Source organism: Ipomoea triloba, chromosome 4 (genome assembly GCF_003576645.1).
Source record: "Ipomoea triloba cultivar NCNSP0323 chromosome 4, ASM357664v1".
Classification (NCBI taxonomy): domain Eukaryota; kingdom Viridiplantae; phylum Streptophyta; class Magnoliopsida; order Solanales; family Convolvulaceae; genus Ipomoea; species Ipomoea triloba.
The window spans coordinates 32,738,617-32,757,680 of NC_044919.1; the positions used below are offsets into that span (position 1 = coordinate 32,738,617).

Sequence of the window (19,064 nt, forward strand, 5' to 3'; positions counted from 1 at the left end):
GCTTCCCTCCGTCGTAGGACCAGATCTCCTACTTGGAAATATCGTGGGTTCACTCGACCGTCATGCGCTACTTTGGCACTCTTCTGATATTCTATTAACCTCCGAGCTGCCATGTCCCTTTTTTCGTCTATGAAATTGAGTTCCGTACCTTGCATCTCATCATTCTCTTCCGGATCGTAATTTTTCTCCCGAGTGGTAGGGAGCCATGCTTCGATTGGGACTCTTGCCTCGAATCCATACGTCAGGGAGAAAGGTGTCTCATTCGTTGCCCGACGCGGGGTGGTCCGGTACGTCCAAAGAACATACGAAAGCTCTTCAACCCAGCCTCGACCCGCAGTTTGCAATTTCTTTTTCAATCCATCCAAGATCGTCCGGTTGGTGTTCTCCACTTGACCATTCGCTTGCGGGTAAGCTACGGCCACCCGGGTATGCCTTATGCCCAAATGAGCCATGAAGTTCTTAAATGGCCGGCTATCAAATTGTGTCCCGTTGTCTGTGATCAATTGAACGGGTACCCCGAAACGAGTAATCACATTTTTCCAAAGGAACTTTTGACACTGTTGAGAAGTGATAGTTGCCAAAGCCTTTGCTTCCACCCACTTAGTGAAGTAATCAATCGCCACAATCACATACTTTTTGCGTCCAGCTGCCATTGGGAATGCTCCGATCAGGTCCACTCCCCACCTCGCAAATGGTATTACCTCGCTGACGGGTTGATAGTAGGTGGCTGGTCGACCTGGTAACTTGTGAAATTCTTGGCAAGTGGCGCATCGTCGAACATACTGCTCGCAATCCAAGTTGATCGAAGGCCAGTAGTAACCCATTAGAACGATCTTTTGCGCGAGTGTTCTCGGTCCTTGATGGGCAGAACAGATCCCCTCATGAACTTCCTCCATCACAATTTTCGCCTCGTCGTTGGTTAAGCACCGAAGAAGCGGTCCACCATATGATCTTTTGTAGAGTCTATCATCGACCAATTGGAAGCGCGGTGCCCTCAACTTAACTTTCTTTGCCCGGGAGGAGTCGTCAGGTAGAGTGCCGTTGGCGATGTAATTCTTCAAGTCGTACATCCAGTCTGGCTCGCCTATCTCGACCGGGTGGACCTCTATGACATCAATGCTTGGCGCTCCGACTTCTTCAATGCGTGCGATTTTGGACACGTATTCAGGAGCTTCTTGAGTCAACTTGGAGAGCATGTCAGCGTCCGTGTTCTCCATCCTTGGTATTTGGATCAGCTCGTATTTTTTGAATTGTTGTAGTAGTTCGAGCGCAATATCCTTGTACTGTATCATCCGGTCCTCCTTTGCATCGATCGTGCTGGATAGCTGTCCGATTATTAACCGGGAGTCTGATCGTGCCCTTAACCGTTCAGCCTTCATCTGCTTAGCCAGTCGCAACCCGCCGATGAGCGCCTCGTATTCTGCTTCGTTATTGGTAGGTTGGAATTTGAAAATCAAGGCTTGATAAATCTTGAAGCCCTCAGGGGAGGTGAGCACAATTCCACCCCCACATCCCTTCTTGCTTGACGACCCATCAGTAGAAACTTCCCACCACGGTTCTTCCAGCGCAGTCGGTCGGTCGGGTTCCGGGTCGCGTGCGGTGCACTCGACGATGAAATCAACCAATGCTTGACCCTTGATGGCAGGACGGGGCTTATACTCAATCGCGAACTGGGTGAGCATCATGGCCCATTTGATTAATCGCCCTGATGATGTTGGATTCCTGAGGATCGTTCCTAACGGTTGATCGGTTAGCACTACTATCGGGTGAGCCTGGAAGTAGGCTGCAAGTCTTTTGGCTGTTGCCCAGAGCGCCAACGCTGTCTTCTCAAATTTTGTGTACCTCAGCTCCGGTCCTTGAAGAGCTTTGCTCACGTAGTAGATCGGCTTCTGGATTCCCTTGTTTTCTTCACGGACGAGCACGGAGCTGACCGCTCGGTCGGACACAGCCAAATAAACGAACAAGACCTCATCTTTCTCTGGCTTCGATAGGACTGGTGCAGAGCTCAAGTACACCTTCAAATCTTCAAAAGCCGATTGACACGCCGGCGTCCATTCAAAGCCATTCGATTTTTTCAAAATCTGAAAGAACGGCAGAGACTTTTCGGCTGACTTGGATAGGAAACGGCTAAGCGCTGCTAGTTGACCGGTCAGTCGCTGAACATCCTTGACTGATCGGGGGGGTTGCATCTCCATTATCGCTCTGACCTTCTCGGGGTTTGGCTCGATCCCCCGCCCCGTCATCATGAACCCCAAGAATTTTCCCGTCTGAACAGCAAAAGTACACTTACTTGGGTTCAGACGCAGGTTGAAAGTTTCCATCACCTTGAATGCCCGGGCAAGATCGGCAGGATGAGTTTCCTTCAGTCGACTCTTGATGAGCATGTCATCCACATATGCTTCCATAGTCGACCCGAGCAATCCTTTAAACAGCTTGTTCACCATCCTTTGGTATGTAGCTCCGGAGTTCCGCAGACCAAATGCCATTACCACATAGCAAAACACTCCGTCTGGAGTGATGAAAGCAGTCTTCTCTTCATCTTCCTTGCTCATGAAGATTTGATGGTATCCTTTGAATGCGTCCATGAAACTTAGCAGCTCACACCCGGCTGTTTCATCAACCATCTGGTCGGGATTTGGTAAGGGATATGGATCCTTCGGACAAGCTTTGTTCAAATCGGTGTAGTCCACGCACATTCTCCATGTTGGCGGTTTAGGCGCAAGGACTACATTGGCTAACCATTCCGGGTAGAGGACTTCTCGGACGTGCCCTACTGCCAAGAGTGTGGCGGTCTCCTTTTTCACGAATTCCCTTCTTTCACTCGACAGGTGCCTTTTCTTTTGCTTGACCGGTTTTGAACCTGGCTGGATTGACAAGCGGTGGCAAATGACAGATCGATCAACTCCGAGCATGTCTTCCGGTCCCCAAGCGAAAACATTCTTGTATCTCTGCAACACTCCAATGATGTCTTCACGTAGGTCGACAGGGAGTCCTCGACCGATCTTGACTACTCTTTCTGGTCGGTCGGAGTCAAGTATGATTTCTTCCAATTCTGAGGCAGGTTGTGGTTTTTCCTTCAGCTCTCCATGGTCGACCTGCTGGGATATGGTGTGAATCCTACTTTCCTCCCGGTCCGACTGCTTGACCGCTCGCACGTAGCATTGCCGAGCAGCACGTTGGTCTCCTCGGACCACTCCAATCCCATTAGGTGTATGGAACTTCATGCACAAGTGGCTCATGGATATAACAGCAGCTGCGCGAGTGATGCCTGGTCGTCCAAGTATAGCGTTGTGAACACATTTCAATTTTACTACCACAAAGTCCATGGTAGTCTTCAATACGTTCGGTTGGCTGCCCAACTCCACGTCCAAGCGGATGACTCCCTCTGCTTCTATGGAGTCGCCAGTGAAACCAGACAGCGGGGTCCGAATGGGGGTTAACCGATCGGTGGACAAACCCAATTGTGTAAAGACGTCAAAATATAAAATGTTCACAGAGCTCCCTGTGTCGACCAGCACCCGCTGGACATCCGTTCCGCTGACATCTAGTGTGACGACGAGCGGGTCATTTTGGGTTTCCCCATGGAGTGGTAGATCATCGTCAGTGAAAGATATTGGCTCTGTACGCTTTTTCTTCTCTCGGGGTTCCGAGTGGATCGTCCCAACGTATAAGTTCCTCGCCCATTGCTTCCTTTGGCGCGAAGAGTCACCTCCTTCAGGGCCCCCGTAGATGACGTGGATCACTGGTTTCTTTCCGACAGCCTTCTCGTCAGCTGTCCCAGGTGGGACGAATGCCTTGTTGTTCTTTTCGGGATTCCTTTTCCACACATTCCTCTCCGTTTTTCCTTTGTTTCTATCTCCCTTCATCACAAATTGCCCCAACTCTCCATTCTGAATGAGTTGTTCGATGAGCACGCGCAAGGCCATGCACTCCGAAGTATTGTGTCCCTTGACTCTGTGGAAAGCACAATACTTGCTCTTGTCCTCCCCCTCAGGTACCGGCTCCGGCGGGTGGACCAGATTGCATTGCTCGGCAAACTGCAAAACTTCCACCAAGGGTCTGTTCAATGGAGTGAAACGTGGTACGTCATCTGGTCGGTTGTGTTGTTTGACGTGTTTGAACGGTGGTCTATTCTTCCTTTGATCATGGCCTCTGTCCCGATTGGCCGGTTGCTCATCACGTCTCTTTGCCATGTTGGCTTCGGTGGCGTCTGCATGATGTTTAGCTCTAGTGATGGCCTCCTCATAGGTTCGGGGGGGATTAACTATGAGGTCGTAGTAGAGCGCTCCAGAACAAAGTGATGCAAGGAAAGCTTGGATTGCTACCGGTCCTCCATTGGTTCAACCTCATCAACCTCACGTTCCCATCTGAATAAGAAAGTAGACAACGGTTCTCCCACAGCTTGATTCACCTTGTTCAGGCAAGTGTAAGATTTCTTTCTCGATTTACTTGCAGCGAAGCGCTTTACGAACTTATCGGCCAGCTGGCCGAAATTTCTGATCGACCCCCGCTCTAAATCCTTGAACCATTCGGCCGCCTTACCGACCAAGGTGGCGAAGAAAGCTCTGCAAATGACCGCATCGCTTACTCCCAACATCAACATGTTGCCATAATACATGTCGACATGCTCTTGCGGGTCGTATCGCCCGGAATAAGTGTGGGCCAACGGGATCTGGAGGTCCTGCGGGTAGTGGGCATTCATGATGTCGTCCGTAAAGGGGGTGGAAATTAGCGGGCATGATGGTTCTTTTCTCACGCCGACTTTCTCGCGAAGTTCTTGTTGCAAACGATCTACTCTTTCCTGCATCCTGGCCATTTGGCGGCGGGGACTATCTTCTTCATCGAGTCGCCTCTCTTCCCTAGCCGGTTGATCATCTACTCGACTGGTCCGCCGATCACGTACTCGACCGGCTGGTCGTGCCCTTCTATCAGCTGAACGGGCGCCCCCATATTGTGCACTTCCAGTGCTGCTTTCCTCCACAGTCCTTCGGGACCTCTGTCTCGCGTGTTCATTGTCATTTTGGGGCCCCAAGCGAGATCTAACACTATTCTGGATGCGATCGAAAGCGCTCCTACGTTGGATGGGATCATACCGACGTCCCTCTCGATCGGACCTCCGTGTGCGATCCGTAGATTGGACTTCCTCCAAGTTACGATCTTGAGGTTGGGGGTGCGACTGTTGCCTCTGGGAAGGTTGGAGCACCTGTTGTCCCACGGCGGGGATTTGAGGGATCGCCATCATTTGGGGAGTGGGTGATACAACATAGTATCCAGGAGTCCCCGGCCACGTTTGGTACATCGGAGTCAATCCTTGTTGTGGAGCTCCTTGCAACGGGTTTCCCCCAAGTGCACCTGGTGTTGGAGTCAGCATTTGGCCCGTAGGGGGCAGCATGGCATATGTTATTGGAATTTGAAAACTCGTCTGCCCAGCACGTTCGCCTACATTCGGGTTGACCGGTTGGGTAGGTCGTGCATCTTGCCTTTGGTTGGATGTCAGCTCGTTCATCAGGCTCCTGGATCGATCCAACTGGCGACGTAGATCATCTTCTGGGAGTGGTTCCATCACATTGTTGGGGTGAGGCCCAACCTGCCGGGTTGGACTCCCCCTACGCGCATGACTTTGGCTCAAACTTTTCCTGCTGTTCGTCATTTTGAGGTCAATAGAGGGTTGTGAGAAGAAAGAAAAATAACGGGATAGACGAAGTGACTTGTCCAGTCCCCACAGACGGCGCCAATGATAGCGTTAATGTAAACGGGGTCTACGATTACGCTACGAATACGTGTGCTACGGGTGGTGAAGGATGTCGCTCGGTGGGTCACCGGTCGACGACTGAACGGTTCGAAGCTATATCGCTCTACGAGTGACGAACAGTCATAAAAAGTAAGCAAGAGAAAGATGATGATCAAATCGCAAGTGTATTAGTCTAGTACTGATGAGTTCTCTCCCCCCCAAATGAGGGGTGTGATCCCCCTATTTATACTAAGCAGGTCACGTGAGTACTCAACGGATGACATGCGGATGGTCTGACGTGTCATGTCGGCATTGGTCACCTTGAACAGTCGCTCTGCAGGATCTCCGTGACGTGCTCGAGGTGGCAGAGCAATTACTCACAAAATGCCATCACTTGTCGCCTCGAGCATTGCAAACGATTAGAATCTTCGGGGAGCTCAAATGATTCCTATAATTCGGAATCTCCTAGCTCCTTAGTAGGCTGCCCGTAGGGTGGCAATAAGTCGCCCGTAGGATGATAATAGGCCGACCGAGTGGTTGTTGACGGAGTGTAGAGTGGTTGATGCGGACCGACCGAGTGGTTGTCGACGGAGTGTAGAGTGGTGGATGCGGACCGACCGAGTGGTTGTCGACGGAGTGTAGAGTGGTGGATGCGGACCGACCGAGTGGATGTCGACGGAATGTAGAGTGGTCGATGCGGACCGACCGAGTGGATGTCGACGGAATGTAGAGTGGTCGATGCGGACCGACCGAGTGGTTGTCGACGGAGTGTAGAGTGGTGGATGCGGACCGACCGAGTGGATGTCGACGGAATGTAGAGTGGTCGATGCGGACCGACCGAGTGGTTGTCAAGTAGGGTGGCAAAGTGCGCGCGTAGTCCAATTGCGTATTTACCCATCAATTAGTATGAAAGGCAATTTGTTTTTGAAAATGATAAAGGGCACTTTCGTCATTACGCATTGGTCTTTTAACGTACGACTCCACGTCCTATATAGACGCTATACTGGGTACTTGATGGCATTAACGTTGTGAATTGCCATTATACTACGCTTGGCCATGGCCGCTCCGATCAGCCTTTTATCGCTCTCTCTTCTTCTTACCCTCTGTGTCCTCTGCAAAGCCACGGCCCCTGGCCTCATTCTCACACTGGTTAACAACTGCCCATACACCGTCTGGCCGGCCATCCAACCAAACGCCGGCCACCCCGTTCTCGAGCGCGGCGGCTTTGCTCTCAACACCCTCACTCACCGCTCCTTCCCCGCGCCTAACGCCCACTGGTCGGGCCGCATCTGGGCCCGCACGGGCTGCACGTACGCCCACCCCCACTTCATCTGCGCCACCGGCGACTGCGGCGGCCGCTTGGAGTGCAACGGAGCCGGCGGCGCCACTCCCGCCACGTTAGCCCAGTTCGTGCTCCACCACGGCCACGCCGACTTCTCGTCCTACGGCGTCAGCCTCGTGGACGGGTTCAACGTCCCCATGACGGTGACCCCACACGAAGGCAAGGGCAAGTGCCCCGTCGTGGGGTGCCGGGCTAATCTTCTGGACACGTGTCCCGCAGGCCTCCAGGTCCGCTCCCACGGGGGGCACGGCCCAGTTGTTGCGTGCAAGAGCGGGTGCGAGGCCTTCAAGACGGACGAGCTCTGCTGCACTAACCACTACAATAACCCGCAGACCTGCAAGGCGTCGACCTACTCCGAGTTCTTCAAGCACGCTTGTCCCGCTACTTTCACTTACGCCCACGACACCCCGTCGCTGATGCACGAGTGCTCGGCGCCGCGTGAGCTCAAAGTCATTTTCTGTCACTGAGCTAAATGACCCAAGGAATAATGATGTCTTCATAGTCCTCAATGGTCTGTAACCCAGCGCATATGCATATCGTTTCCTAGCTTTTTCTTAATCTCTAGCATGTCCTTTCTTTTCCAAGTAGATAACGTCGTAGTCTTTAAGATCTGTGATGTATGGGTTCGCATTGTGAGGCTTCAATAACGTTGAAGTTCAAGTTATGTACTTATGTCTGCTTTGGTGACCTCTAAAAATGGAACAAGTTTAATTACCTTGTTTAATCATGCTTAATCATATCCTATCTCGTGTTTTATTCTTGATTTCTTATCTGTATGCTATGTTTGGGTTGGTGGATGACAGCATATTTTTCTCGGTTTTTGGTGCTACACCACGGCCCACTTAATCTGCCAAAGTTTGTCGTTTTGAAGTACGAGATTAATATTATTCGACTTTTTAAATTTTATCTAAAACTAAATATGATGACATATTTGTTTTGTTAAAATTTCAAATGGATGATTATAAGATTAAATTTTGATAGTGGATGGGCTCAATAAGTTTTTGAGCTGAAAACTTAAAAAAGAATTATGAATGTTTTATAAAAAAAAAATAAAACTTTAATGGTTTGAAACAAACCTTTAAAAAACAAGTTCAAACATTAACAAGTTGAAGAGTAAATTATATTGACTTAAAAATTCATTTAAAATGACAAGTGCCTAATATTCATAGAGAGCCTATTATATTCAATTATATTCAGGGTGTATTTAGTTTGCACAAATCAAAATCAGAATAGTAATCAAATATGTAATAATGATAATGAGTATTGGTGAAAATATTTTACATGTTTAGTACTATAATGGAATTAGAATGATTATTAGTATTTGTTATATATGATCCTATAACGAGATTAAATGTTTTAAAAATAAAATATTAAGACAATTGATCATAATATAATTACATCTAAAGTATTAAAAAAATCAAAAAAAAAATTGAAAAGCTAATCTAGACTTAAAATGAAATGATACTTATTTTTAATTAGAAAATAAAATTTTTAATTAAAAAAGTAATCAAAGTTCAAAGCTCATAGTTGTGTTTTAAAAAGTTGTCAACCAAAACTATAAATTATAAATTTGAATTGATAAAAAAAAATAATAATTTAATTTGGTATGTAAACCCATGAACCATAGTTGTTAATGAAACACAAAGTATGACTTTGATGTGGTAAAAGAAAGACTTTTGATTTGGTATGTAAATACCATGAAGGCATGAACCAAACACATTTTGAGTAAAACTCGATTGTCTAAACTTCTATTATTATCTACAATCTACTTTAATCATAGATTCATAGGCAGGGAAAAAGTGATGGTGCATGCGCATGGAGCGTGGTGTTTTAGGAAAGTCGCAAATTTTGACCGTTGGACGGAGAGGTAATTAGGTATAGTAGAGTTGTTGCCTGGGTACGCAGTCTGATTAGGCCTGACACACAGACAAGGAATCTCTGAAACCCGGCCGGGACCCCATATATAAGTTACTGTACACACCTCCTAGTTTCAGTAAACACCTACGTACCAATGCCTGTTTCCCTTGCTACTCACCATAAATATAATATAATATATAAATAAAGCTGTTCATATATCATCTCAACTAAAAGAGCTGTTCATATATAAATAAAGCTGTTCATTAACTGATAAAAGAGCTTTTAGTTTAAGCCACCCAGACAAATGCATTGCATGTAGCATTGTCCTATAATATAGACAAGTAGACAACCTCTCTCCACCATCTCGACTCTCCAATTCTCGAAACCTCTTTCTTTTAATTTGTTCCTTACCATGCATGCCCCTCGTCCCACGTGTAGCCATTTTTTTTTTTTTTTTCAATGTAGCCGCTTTCATTTGCCTCGTTTTTTCCCTACCATTTATGTATTTGTTTATATGTCTAGTTAATGATTATAATATATACCATCCACGTGCAAATGAGTCGTTGTAAATGTATAACAATTTATATATAGTGATATACTTGCTTGTGAGACGAGATGAGATGGAAAATAAGTAACATACTTTAATTTATTAAGCATTAGTTATTGTGCTAGCTTGGCCGCTAGTTTGCCCATACGTACATTGGGACATATGTATTTATCAATTTATATTTGTATGTTTTTTTTGGTTGTTTAACGTTTTGGTTCATTTACATGGCTCCCCATCCTGACGACGTTACCATCAATATCTCGCACGTATCCCACTCTTTGCCCCCATGTTTTGTCCTCCGGTGGGTTTACCGGCACTGCTCCATTCTCCACCGCTCTCTGATCATCATTTCACCAAACCCAAACTCAATATATATAGCCCCAATTAAATTACAACTGGAGAAAAGAAAACCGAAAACGCCGCCTTAATTACCTTGAAAGCTGCATCAACATCTGCATAATCGAAGCAAAGCTCAATCGGGTGTCTTTCGGCCCGGGATTGCGCTGTTTCGACCTGACCGGTTAGCCCATCCGTCTCGCGTTGGTGAATCGGCGTGAACGCTATCGTCGTCGACCCACTCTCTAGCTCCGCCCATCTGCGCCACTACACGAATCAATATATATTCAAGAATAATTAATATGAAGAGAGGTGATGGGAGGCGGCGCGCGCATATATACGTACTTGCGGTTGTGTTCCAAGCGGCGGACGTTGTAGCCGAAGGCCTTGGCGTAAAAATCCGCGGATTTGGCAACGTCGTTACAGTAAACCACCGTATATGCAAACGCCGGAGCGCCCAGGCTTGATGCCATATTAACTTCTCTTAGCTTCCCTATAGCCTCCTAAAGATCGAGATGCAAAGCTCTTCTTATTACTCCGGTCTTTTATATATGCACGTTGAGGGGGATGCGGTTGCGTTGCGGATGACACGTGGAGAGGGAGTGCATGGCGTCCAGAGTACACGTGTACACCATGCAACACTAGAGCAGGTTTATTGCTGCCACGTCTGTCATCTGACGACGTACGTTAATTGAAAATGTCCAGTGTGCGTTTCTTGTTGTTGACCAGAGTTGGTTTGGGTTGTGAAGGTTGAACGGCAACTCAAGGTTGATGAAAGTCAGCAGCAGCAGACAGCTCAGCACAGGGATTAGATTAAGTTGTTTACATTCTAAAATAATCAAATCAATATAGGAACGCTCAATTAAGTGCCTAACTAGGCCATTGCAAACATTAGGTTGTCTGATCTTATCTAATTATATTGTTCACTTGTTATTATTTAAAATGTTACTACATATATTGGTTCTGTTTGGTAGAATTTTTAACTTATGTGAGCAACAAATAAAATATAAACTCTATTTGGTAAAACATGAAAAGTTTTAAAATAATAGTTTATTTTGAAATCCTATCTCAATTTTCGAGTAGTGTCTCAAAATAAGTTATCTTTTTTTCCTCTTTTACTTTAATTAATTTACAAAAATAACACCGCCATCTACTATTCCTTAATTAAAATCATAATATCTTTTTTTTTTTACAACAAAATCATAATATCTTAATTTATATTCTTTTTACAATTATCAATTAATTCAACACTTAATTTTAATAATCACTTTAATTTTAATTACTTAACTTATTAGTTACTAATTTTCAGTTGAACCTGCTAAACATGATCATATTTGTATTATATTGGTGGACATAAAGAAAATACAATGTGTACTTCAACTTTTACTTCATACATAAAATTTTGACGCAAGTACTAAAATAGTTTTTATCAAAACTTTGAGGGAGTAAGATTTGGAGTTCGGAAGTTGGGTACATAAATACAGATAACACAATACTTTTGTGCCGTATCGGTCACCGACCCGACCGAAAAAGTTGATTCTCTCGTTTTCATCTTCGCCCAGAATTCTTGGTTCAGAAAGCCAAAGCCAAAGCCATCTGCAAAAAAGCTCGGCTTTTTGCGATCCTACAGTTTTACTCTTTTTCTCCATTAAAATTCGTCGACATTTAGCCCGTAACTGTATCTCTTCCTCAAATAACGATTCCGAATTCGTGATCCAGGTAAGATCTCCGTCCATTAGTTTCCTCCGATTTCGTGTACATGCGCTTACTTCCAAAATCATGTAATGAAATACTGAGGTAAAAAGGAAAAGGGAAGTAGATTAGCAGCGTTAAGAAACTAATTAAGCTTCGATTCTTGCCGTAATGTTGAAATTTTGAAACTTATTCGAACTTATGAACTAGTTTTAAGATCTCTGACGCAGCTTCAAATGTCTGATGCCATTGTAGAAAATAATGCAATTGAATCCTAATTGCATGTAGCGCAATTTTTGCTATCGAATTATTCTTTTTAGATTGTGTTTTCCGTAATTAGCATATTTTAGCTGAATGGGAGCGTATTGGATTTAAAAGTCAGAGCTTTGAGGTGTAAAATTAGAATTCTTGTGATAAACGACAGTATGCAGTGGCGATAGGATTTTATGGCGCCTTTTTACAAGAAGTTCGATATTTTAATGCGTTCATCACAACTAACTACTTCACAAGTCACAAATCATGGGTCAGAGAGGCGTCTCTTATGCTCACCTCTTAGTGAGGTATTAGTTTGAGTTTAGGGCTTAACTTCAGTTGGTATCTTGGTTTGAGTTTAGGTATTGGAGCTTATCTTGCACTCCAAAAAGCCTAACTTAATTAGGCCAAACGAGAGGCAAAATGCTCTTTTTAATGAGTTTCTCAAATGAAACTTTCCTGAAAAGCCTGATTTTTTCGTAGGCTCCGGTCCTGCCAAACAACCACTAGATGATCTTAACATGTGATTGAGCATGATGATGGGAATAAACATTAAATTTGAACATGTGAATAATTGATAGTGCTCTCTGGAATTTGTGTTTCAGTTATTAATTAACTGATATATATTGCATAGGTTGTTGTTTAATGATGGTAGTGTTACTGTAAGAGTTTATAACCAATGTTTGCTTATGCAGATACTAATCTCGTTTATGCTTGATACAGGGCAGTTGTTATATGAGCCTCAACTACCAAACTTGAGCAATAATTTCTCTCAGGATTTAGACCAAACATTACCTTTATATACAAATTCTGCGAGCATCATGCTCGCATTAGATTTAAACTTTCACTTTCTTTGAAGTAACTTCTGTGTTAAATATCCTGCAATTTCTGCATGGAAGATTCAGTATCTAATCCTTCCTCAAGGAGAAATTCTGGCACAAACTGTGCCATGATTAGTAGCAATCCATCAAAAAGGCATGCCATTGCTTCTGGTTCAAAATCTTTTGCACATCAATCTTTAAAGCGAATATCTTTGCTGGACTGTGGAAAAGTGGGAAGAGGAGCTGGTGGTCAGATAGCATTGTTCTTATTGAAAGTTGCTGCCTTGGAGAGTGTCAGGAGGATCTCAAAGTCAAAATGTCCACCTGTGTGGTCTGGTCTCCAAGCTTTACAAGTTGTCTGTTATCCCCCATTTAAATGGATCTCGAGGTGGAATCCTTTTGGAATGTTGGTTAAAGGCATGCAGGTTGGTACAAGCTCAAAGATTTGATATAGTCTTTTCCCCCATGTTCAGAATAATGTATACTTTCTAAATGAATTCTTTAACAGAAATTTTAGTGTTGTTCCTTTCAATATAATGAAGTGCTACTGTTAGATTCCATTACACCATTGGTACAATTATGGCTTGTTACTTCCTCATGTTTGATTATTTTTTCAATTTGACATGCTCTAGCAAATGTTAGCTCTGTTGTTATCTTCCTCTGAACATCTGATGGTTATAACATTCATTTTTGGGGTAGATGTTATCCCGACCACTACTGGTGCTATCTATTGCCACAGCATTCTCCGACAATCCAGAGTGCAGTGATTCCACCACAGAAAGTAATGAAGTTAGTCAGGAGCATATTGATCCTCATGATGTTTCAGAATTTGAGCCTGAGTTATCCTCTGCACAGTCTACCACCACTTTGAGGTACCCAACTGATTTAGTACTGGTATGCCATTGCTGCAACCATTGATACTTAGTGATCAACAAACATATTCAAGTTCTCTCTCCTTGTCCAGAAATCCCACTTGTGGTTGAGTGGCATAGACCTGTGACTTTAGGATAGGTCACAGGACTGATCCCCAACCCCCTTAGATGGTTTTAAAAAACGCACACGCACACACATATCCTACTTGCATAGTTCTATCCTTGATTACTGTATAATGTTTGGATTGAGATTGATGTACCACATCTAAAATATTTTTTCCCTCCTCTGGTAGATTAACATCTGAATTCAACTTTACCTTTCTTGGTGCAGGGTTGAGGATGATCCTCAGCAAAGTGTGCTTCCTGCCAATTGGCTACCTCGGCTTTATAAAGAGCTGGAAAATCAGGGAATTACTTTGACAGATAGGTTATTTTAGATCAAACCAAATGTTTTGGGAAATTCTTAATTTAGTTGACATTTTCTTGGTATTGATTGTGTGAACAGGTTCTCCCATTGAAATCCTTTTAACACGGAACAATATTAATAACTTTGCCACACATTTTAATCATGGCATCTCTTACTGGCATATTGCAGAATTATTGGCTTCTCCTCTTGCAGTGGAACTTGACATAATAATGTTTGTGCAGAATTAATGAAGAAGAACTCCATAGATTTTATACTGCCGCAGATGGGGATTTTTTACGATTGCTTTCGTCAGTAAAGAAAACAATCCATTGGAGAGAGACTTATAGAATTCTTTCTGGACAAGAGCTTGAGATGTGGACAAGTATGGTATTTTGGCATGGGTTTGACACGAAGCAGCATCCTATCCTTATAGTCCGCCTTGGTTTAGCTTGCAGTAGCTTGCCATTTTCTGACCGACCTCGCTTTGGTCAAGCTGTTGGTATGTAGTTCTGTCTTCAGTCTTTAGTCTTCAGTTTTGGCTTTCTAGTAATCCTTCACTAGCTTCCGTTGCTCTTATCTTTTGAGAAATAAGAGTATACACTCTTTTCTCTATGATTTTTCTCAAATTTATTTTCACCCATCCATATTGATAAATGACTAATAATTTTTAAGTTTCGAGTTTTAAATGTTTGAAAAGGGTTTCTATAAGGGTGTACATATCAAATAAAAATTAATTTTTAAAAATTTGCTATGCTGCATAGTCCATCCTTTTCTAGTTTTAGCAGCAGATTTGATCTCGAGCCCCAATTTAGCCACTTGTGTGAACCAATGACTGCCAGATTGTGTTAGCATTTATAATGGAAAATAAATCATTCCTAAATGGGCTTCAGTAACCAGTACTGCAGTAGTTGTTAGGTCAATGTTGTTTCTTTCCCTATATTCATTGCATCAATCATGCTCATTTAATCAAAATCGTTGCACCTGAAGTATCTCAGGTATATCATGGGACCATGCATCTAGCTGACAGGGAAAATCCTCAAATAACTGTCCTGGTGGACTGTGAAGGTTTGTCTCCTTTGAGACTTCCTATGCAGATGATAAGAACCTGTTGTACTCTTCTGCAAAATCACTTTCCAAACGCCCTGGGCTGTTTATTTGTTATACGGCTTCCATCTATTGCTCGAGTTGTTGCACAAACTTTTGTGCAGGTATGCTTTAAATTTCATTTCTGGTTTCATTAAATGGTTTGCATACAGGTTTTGATGGAAAATGAAGTTCATACTATATCTCATTTTGCCCAAACCTTTAGGTTTTTAAACCTGTCACTCGGCAAAAATTGAGATTCTTAGGAGATACATACAAGAACGTTCTTTCTGAGTGCATAGAGACACTCCCATCGTATCTTGGCGGGTCCTGCACATGCTTGAGATGTGACATTCACAAGATGCGTGACGACTTATATATTCACGAGGACATGCCCGAGACTGGAGCAGATTCAAAACATGACGACGATCTCCCATCAGCTCTTTCAGGTGAACAAACATATGCACCATACGGTGCTAGAAGCCTTGACGAAATGTTACGAATGGCTATATTGGGCGTCCTTATACTCTGGGTATTATTTGCTTTTATTGCTGGAATTTACGATCCATAAAGCCGTCCATTTTTACTTCCTTGAGGTAAGCTCATAGCCATAATTGTATCAGTTTCTCTTGAAAGATTTCCAGGTGTGTATTCATAATGATGAATAGTGCAAAAGACAGACAATGGTGGGTTTTAGGAAAAATCTGTTGCAACTTAGAAGTAGAGTGGGCTGATTTGATTCACATTGTTTTGTATCAACAGACAGTGGGATACATCTCTTACAACCACTTCAGTTTCTCCTACTTCCACAAACAAATTGTTATCATTTTGTCCAAAATTATAACCTAAACGACCTGTTTGGTTTGTGGAATAGAATTGAGAAAAGAAATTGAATTGTTTGTTGATGACAAGTAAATTGTAGAAAATAATTAGTATAAAAATTCAAATGCCCTTGTGTATAGTAAAGATATTTGAGAATAATATAAAAATTTGTATTGTAATTTTCTTTCAAAAACTGTGAAAAAGTAAAATACAAAAGGAAAATAAGAAATTTATTTTCTTCAAATTTAAAATTTTCATTTTTCATTGAAATAATTTTTTTTTTATCAATTAACCAATACAATCCTTTGAACTATTGCAGAGGCACTACTAAGTGCATGGGCTCCTTCCCTGAGTTCCCTCCCCTTTCACCCTACATTGTTCCGAATCTATAAAATAATTGAAAATAATTGGATCGGTCTTGCTAAGTCTTTGGGAGCCATTTTTTTTTAGCAAACATGTTAACATAAGAAATAATTAGTATTTTTTTTAATGATGAGGGAAATTCACAAGTCGCTGCTAAAGGGTATTCATTGGATAAATTTTGATTAAATGTAATAGTTCATAAATTACATATGAGAAGTAAACAATATTTGAAAAATAACAAAAAATGACATTGTAAACAACTATTTTGTAGTACAAATATATGTGAGGTCCACTACCGATTTGGGTCGAGTCAAATTGAATTCGAGTTTTTCGTGGTGAGACGAAGAGATTGATATATTGTACACTCAAAATGGATAATGGGTGAATGATAAATTGATTCTCAAAATAGATCCATTTGAGTTGGAAAATGAATATGGAAATGCTTGAAAAAAGCACTTGTCCACATTGGAAAAAGAAGGGAATTTGCACCACTATATATACAAGACCTTTTAAAGGAATGTTGATATGTATGACTTAGAGAGGCCTTCTCTTGCGCGCACTAAGTTATGCCAAATTTTTGAATATTTCTGATGAGTGACTACTCAGTCAACTGACTGTTCGGCCGAAGTCACTTGCGGGCACAAAAAAGTGGCTAGCCTTACGTGCTAAGTTATGCCAACTTTTTGAATATTACTGATGAGTGATTACTCGGTCAAATGACTGTTCGGTCGAAGAGTCACTTTGACTACTCGACCTTGTGATCGAATCGTGACAGTCAACTGCTCGAATTTTTACTCCTCAGTTGTAACCTTCTGGGTACCTTTTGACTTTTGTACTGCTCGAAGTACTATTTGGAGTACCGTTCTACAACTATTAATTCTGATACTACAGAATTAATTTCAAATTAATTCTAATTTTAATTTCTCGAATTAATTTTCAGAATAAATATTTGTATGTTATGAAGGTTACAGACTGGTTTTATTATCAATTTTAATGCTATGATAAATGATATTTATCTTCTCTTCCCTTATCTCTTATATAAACCTTAGATGTAGCAGGAGATTTACAACACTGAAAATTTAGCTCTCTTCTCCTCGAAACCTTGCTCATCTTCCTACTCAAAATTCACGTGTTTAAACTGTGTTCTAGTTCGATGGGTTTAATTGTTTGAGTACTCAAACATTCAACCGTAGTACGTTTTATCCTGGGAAACATATGTTACAACGCTCCTAGCACCAAAGGGAGATAGCAAATAAAGTTTTAAGAAAAATACGTTTCGCTCGACTCGTACGTACTAACCTTTAACCTTTCGGTTCTTGTGCTTGTATTTTTCCATAAATAATATTTTCATAATATTATTTCGCTACAAACACACTAGAAAGAGCTCATACAACTGGTTCGATCAATTGTATTAATTATAGAAGTAGAGTTTTTTTTAAAAAGGTATTTTTGACCAAATTTCTTTGAAAAGATTCAACCTAATACGGTGATTGGGGTACCCTAGGGCACCCTCCCTATGGCATATTGCCATCTTTTACACGCACAAGCAATAGCAACAATCTTCGTGTTTACTATTTAACACTAATAAATGTGCGATTTATCATGTTGATTTCGCCTTTAATTAAATTCGTTTGACTAAATTTTCATGGAAAATTCCTTCAACCAATACTTCCTTTAACATCGAATGTTTATTTCATTTTTATTTTTTAAACCAACCAAACAATATAATTCAATTCTTGAAATTATTCATTTAGCGAACCAAATAATGAACAAAATTCGTAGTCCAGCTATCTTGACCTATTATATTTATTACTTATGAAATGAGATTTTTATTCTCCTAAATTCAGTTATCCAAACATGTTGTAAATGCATTACAATTTAAAGTTTATGCCATGTTCGGTTGTCAAAAAGTTTTCCAAATATTTAGTAAAATAAATCAATTGTGTATTTTTGTGTGTATATATGTCTCTCGGTCGAGACATTTTAATTTAAAATATCTAAATATATATTAATTATTCCAATCATCATACCTCCCACTTGCTTTGAGCCTTTGATGATTTAATTGAGCAGTCGTCATCAATTAATTGAAGAACTTATTTAATAATTGATGTTATTTATTTATTTTAATTTTTACTCAACTTTTAATTCAAACATTTAAGTCGAACTAATGTCTACCAATAGATGTCCTATGCTGGTTTCGCATTAGATGCTTGTAGGGCGTCTATGACCTCGTTTAATTTTTGTCATGTTAAGTGGATTCCTAGATCAGCAAACACTATTGCTCATTCTCTTGCCGCTTCGGCAATTACGCATTCTTCGAATATGTACTAGGACTTAGTCCCTCCTGACTTTATTTCTACGCTTTTGCATTAATACAACTATTTTGTTGGTTTTCAAAAAAAAAAAAATGTCTACCAATAGATCTTTTACAATGCTATTTTGCCAAAAAGAGGATTATAAAAAAAAAAAAACAAGAAATACGATGATATTTTTTGTTTTTGGTCTCATGCTAGTTTTATTTATTCTTCTTTTCTCAACTCAGTTGATATTATCAAAAGAGTCGTGAATATTCTTTTACAAAAATCACTACATAATATTCACTAATTGACATATTATTATTATATTGAATTTTTTTTTTTATTGTCTGTGACTCTTGATTAACTCATAGTTAGGAGGACCAATTCACGAGTCAATAATGAAAGTAAAGAATTTCTTCTTTTACTTAATATTATGTCAAGTAGTGATTAGTGAATATTTTGTAGGTGAGGTAATTCAGAAAGTAACTTTTTATTTTGGGTAACGAAGGAAACTTGCAGTCACAATTTGGGGGTGTGATTAGGTAAATTTTGCTTATGTGAAATAAATGTGTAATAGTATGCAAACAACACATGTAAGATAAACCATGCATATTTGGAAGACTTCATGCTACATGCTCAACTA

General features: G+C 41.6%; 5 protein-coding genes across 5 annotated transcripts in view; 3 read left to right on the forward strand and 2 right to left on the reverse strand.

Annotated features, from left to right (window-relative positions):
- LOC116016180 overlaps nt 1-98 on the forward strand; it is a 3,107-nt gene extending 3,009 nt beyond the window's left edge. The window contains exon 3 of the mRNA XM_031256343.1: nt 18-98. Within this exon, the coding sequence (XP_031112203.1) occupies nt 18-98 (81 nt within the window). The remainder of the gene's footprint in view (nt 1-17) is intronic.
- LOC116016181 lies at nt 95-4,193 on the reverse strand. Its single transcript, XM_031256344.1, has 4 exons — nt 2,603-4,193; nt 2,325-2,509; nt 228-2,081; nt 95-127 (listed from the first exon to the last, which is right to left on the reverse strand). The coding sequence occupies exons 1-4, from the start codon at nt 4,191-4,193 to the stop codon at nt 95-97; spliced, it is 3,663 nt and encodes a 1,220-aa protein (XP_031112204.1).
- A 2,565-nt stretch (nt 4,194-6,758) lies between these two features.
- Nucleotides 6,759-7,807, forward strand: LOC116015338 (osmotin-like protein). The gene has a single exon (XM_031255377.1). The coding sequence runs from the start codon at nt 6,788-6,790 to the stop codon at nt 7,538-7,540; it is 753 nt and encodes a 250-aa protein (XP_031111237.1). The 5' UTR covers nt 6,759-6,787; the 3' UTR covers nt 7,541-7,807.
- A 1,744-nt stretch (nt 7,808-9,551) lies between these two features.
- Nucleotides 9,552-10,311, reverse strand: LOC116017855 (uncharacterized protein Mb0911c). The gene is made up of 3 exons (XM_031258498.1): nt 10,159-10,311; nt 9,910-10,072; nt 9,552-9,815 (listed from the first exon to the last, which is right to left on the reverse strand). Exons 1-3 carry the CDS (start codon nt 10,284-10,286, stop codon nt 9,681-9,683), a joined length of 426 nt encoding a protein of 141 aa, XP_031114358.1. The 5' UTR covers nt 10,287-10,311; the 3' UTR covers nt 9,552-9,680.
- Nucleotides 10,312-11,299: 988 nt separating this feature from the next.
- LOC116016598 lies at nt 11,300-15,839 on the forward strand. Its single transcript, XM_031256935.1, has 7 exons — nt 11,300-11,532; nt 12,481-13,003; nt 13,278-13,450; nt 13,782-13,877; nt 14,099-14,355; nt 14,844-15,064; nt 15,166-15,839. Exons 2-7 carry the CDS (start codon nt 12,650-12,652, stop codon nt 15,508-15,510), a joined length of 1,446 nt encoding a protein of 481 aa, XP_031112795.1. The 5' UTR covers nt 11,300-11,532; nt 12,481-12,649; the 3' UTR covers nt 15,511-15,839.
- The last annotated feature ends 3,225 nt before the right edge of the window (nt 15,840-19,064 follow it).

Excerpts from the sequence above, each read along its gene's own strand:
- LOC116017855 (XM_031258498.1), bottom strand. The coding sequence starts at position 10,286 with ATGGCATCAAGCCTGGGCGCTCCGGCGTTTGCATATACGGTGGTTTAC. Across the intron at positions 10,073-10,158 it reads CGCTTGGAACACAACCGCAA|ATGGGCGGAGCTAGAGAGTG; the intron begins GTACGTATATAT and ends GTAGTGGCGCAG. Across the intron at positions 9,816-9,909 it reads ATGTTGATGCAGCTTTCAAG|AGAGCGGTGGAGAATGGAGC; the intron begins GTAATTAAGGCG and ends AATGATGATCAG.
- LOC116016181 (XM_031256344.1), bottom strand. The coding sequence starts at position 4,193 with ATGGCAAAGAGACGTGATGAGCAACCGGCCAATCGGGACAGAGGCCAT. Across the intron at positions 2,510-2,602 it reads GGTTGATGAAACAGCCGGGT|ACGGAGTGTTTTGCTATGTG; the intron begins GTGAGCTGCTAA and ends TCATCACTCCAG. Across the intron at positions 128-227 it reads CCCTGACGTATGGATTCGAG|ACGAAAAAAGGGACATGGCA; the intron begins GCAAGAGTCCCA and ends TCAATTTCATAG.
- LOC116016598 (XM_031256935.1), top strand. The coding sequence starts at position 12,650 with ATGGAAGATTCAGTATCTAATCCTTCCTCAAGGAGAAATTCTGGCACA. Across the intron at positions 13,004-13,277 it reads TGTTGGTTAAAGGCATGCAG|ATGTTATCCCGACCACTACT; the intron begins GTTGGTACAAGC and ends TTTTTGGGGTAG. Across the intron at positions 15,065-15,165 it reads TTGCACAAACTTTTGTGCAG|GTTTTTAAACCTGTCACTCG; the intron begins GTATGCTTTAAA and ends CCAAACCTTTAG.
- LOC116015338 (XM_031255377.1), top strand. The coding sequence starts at position 6,788 with ATGGCCGCTCCGATCAGCCTTTTATCGCTCTCTCTTCTTCTTACCCTC.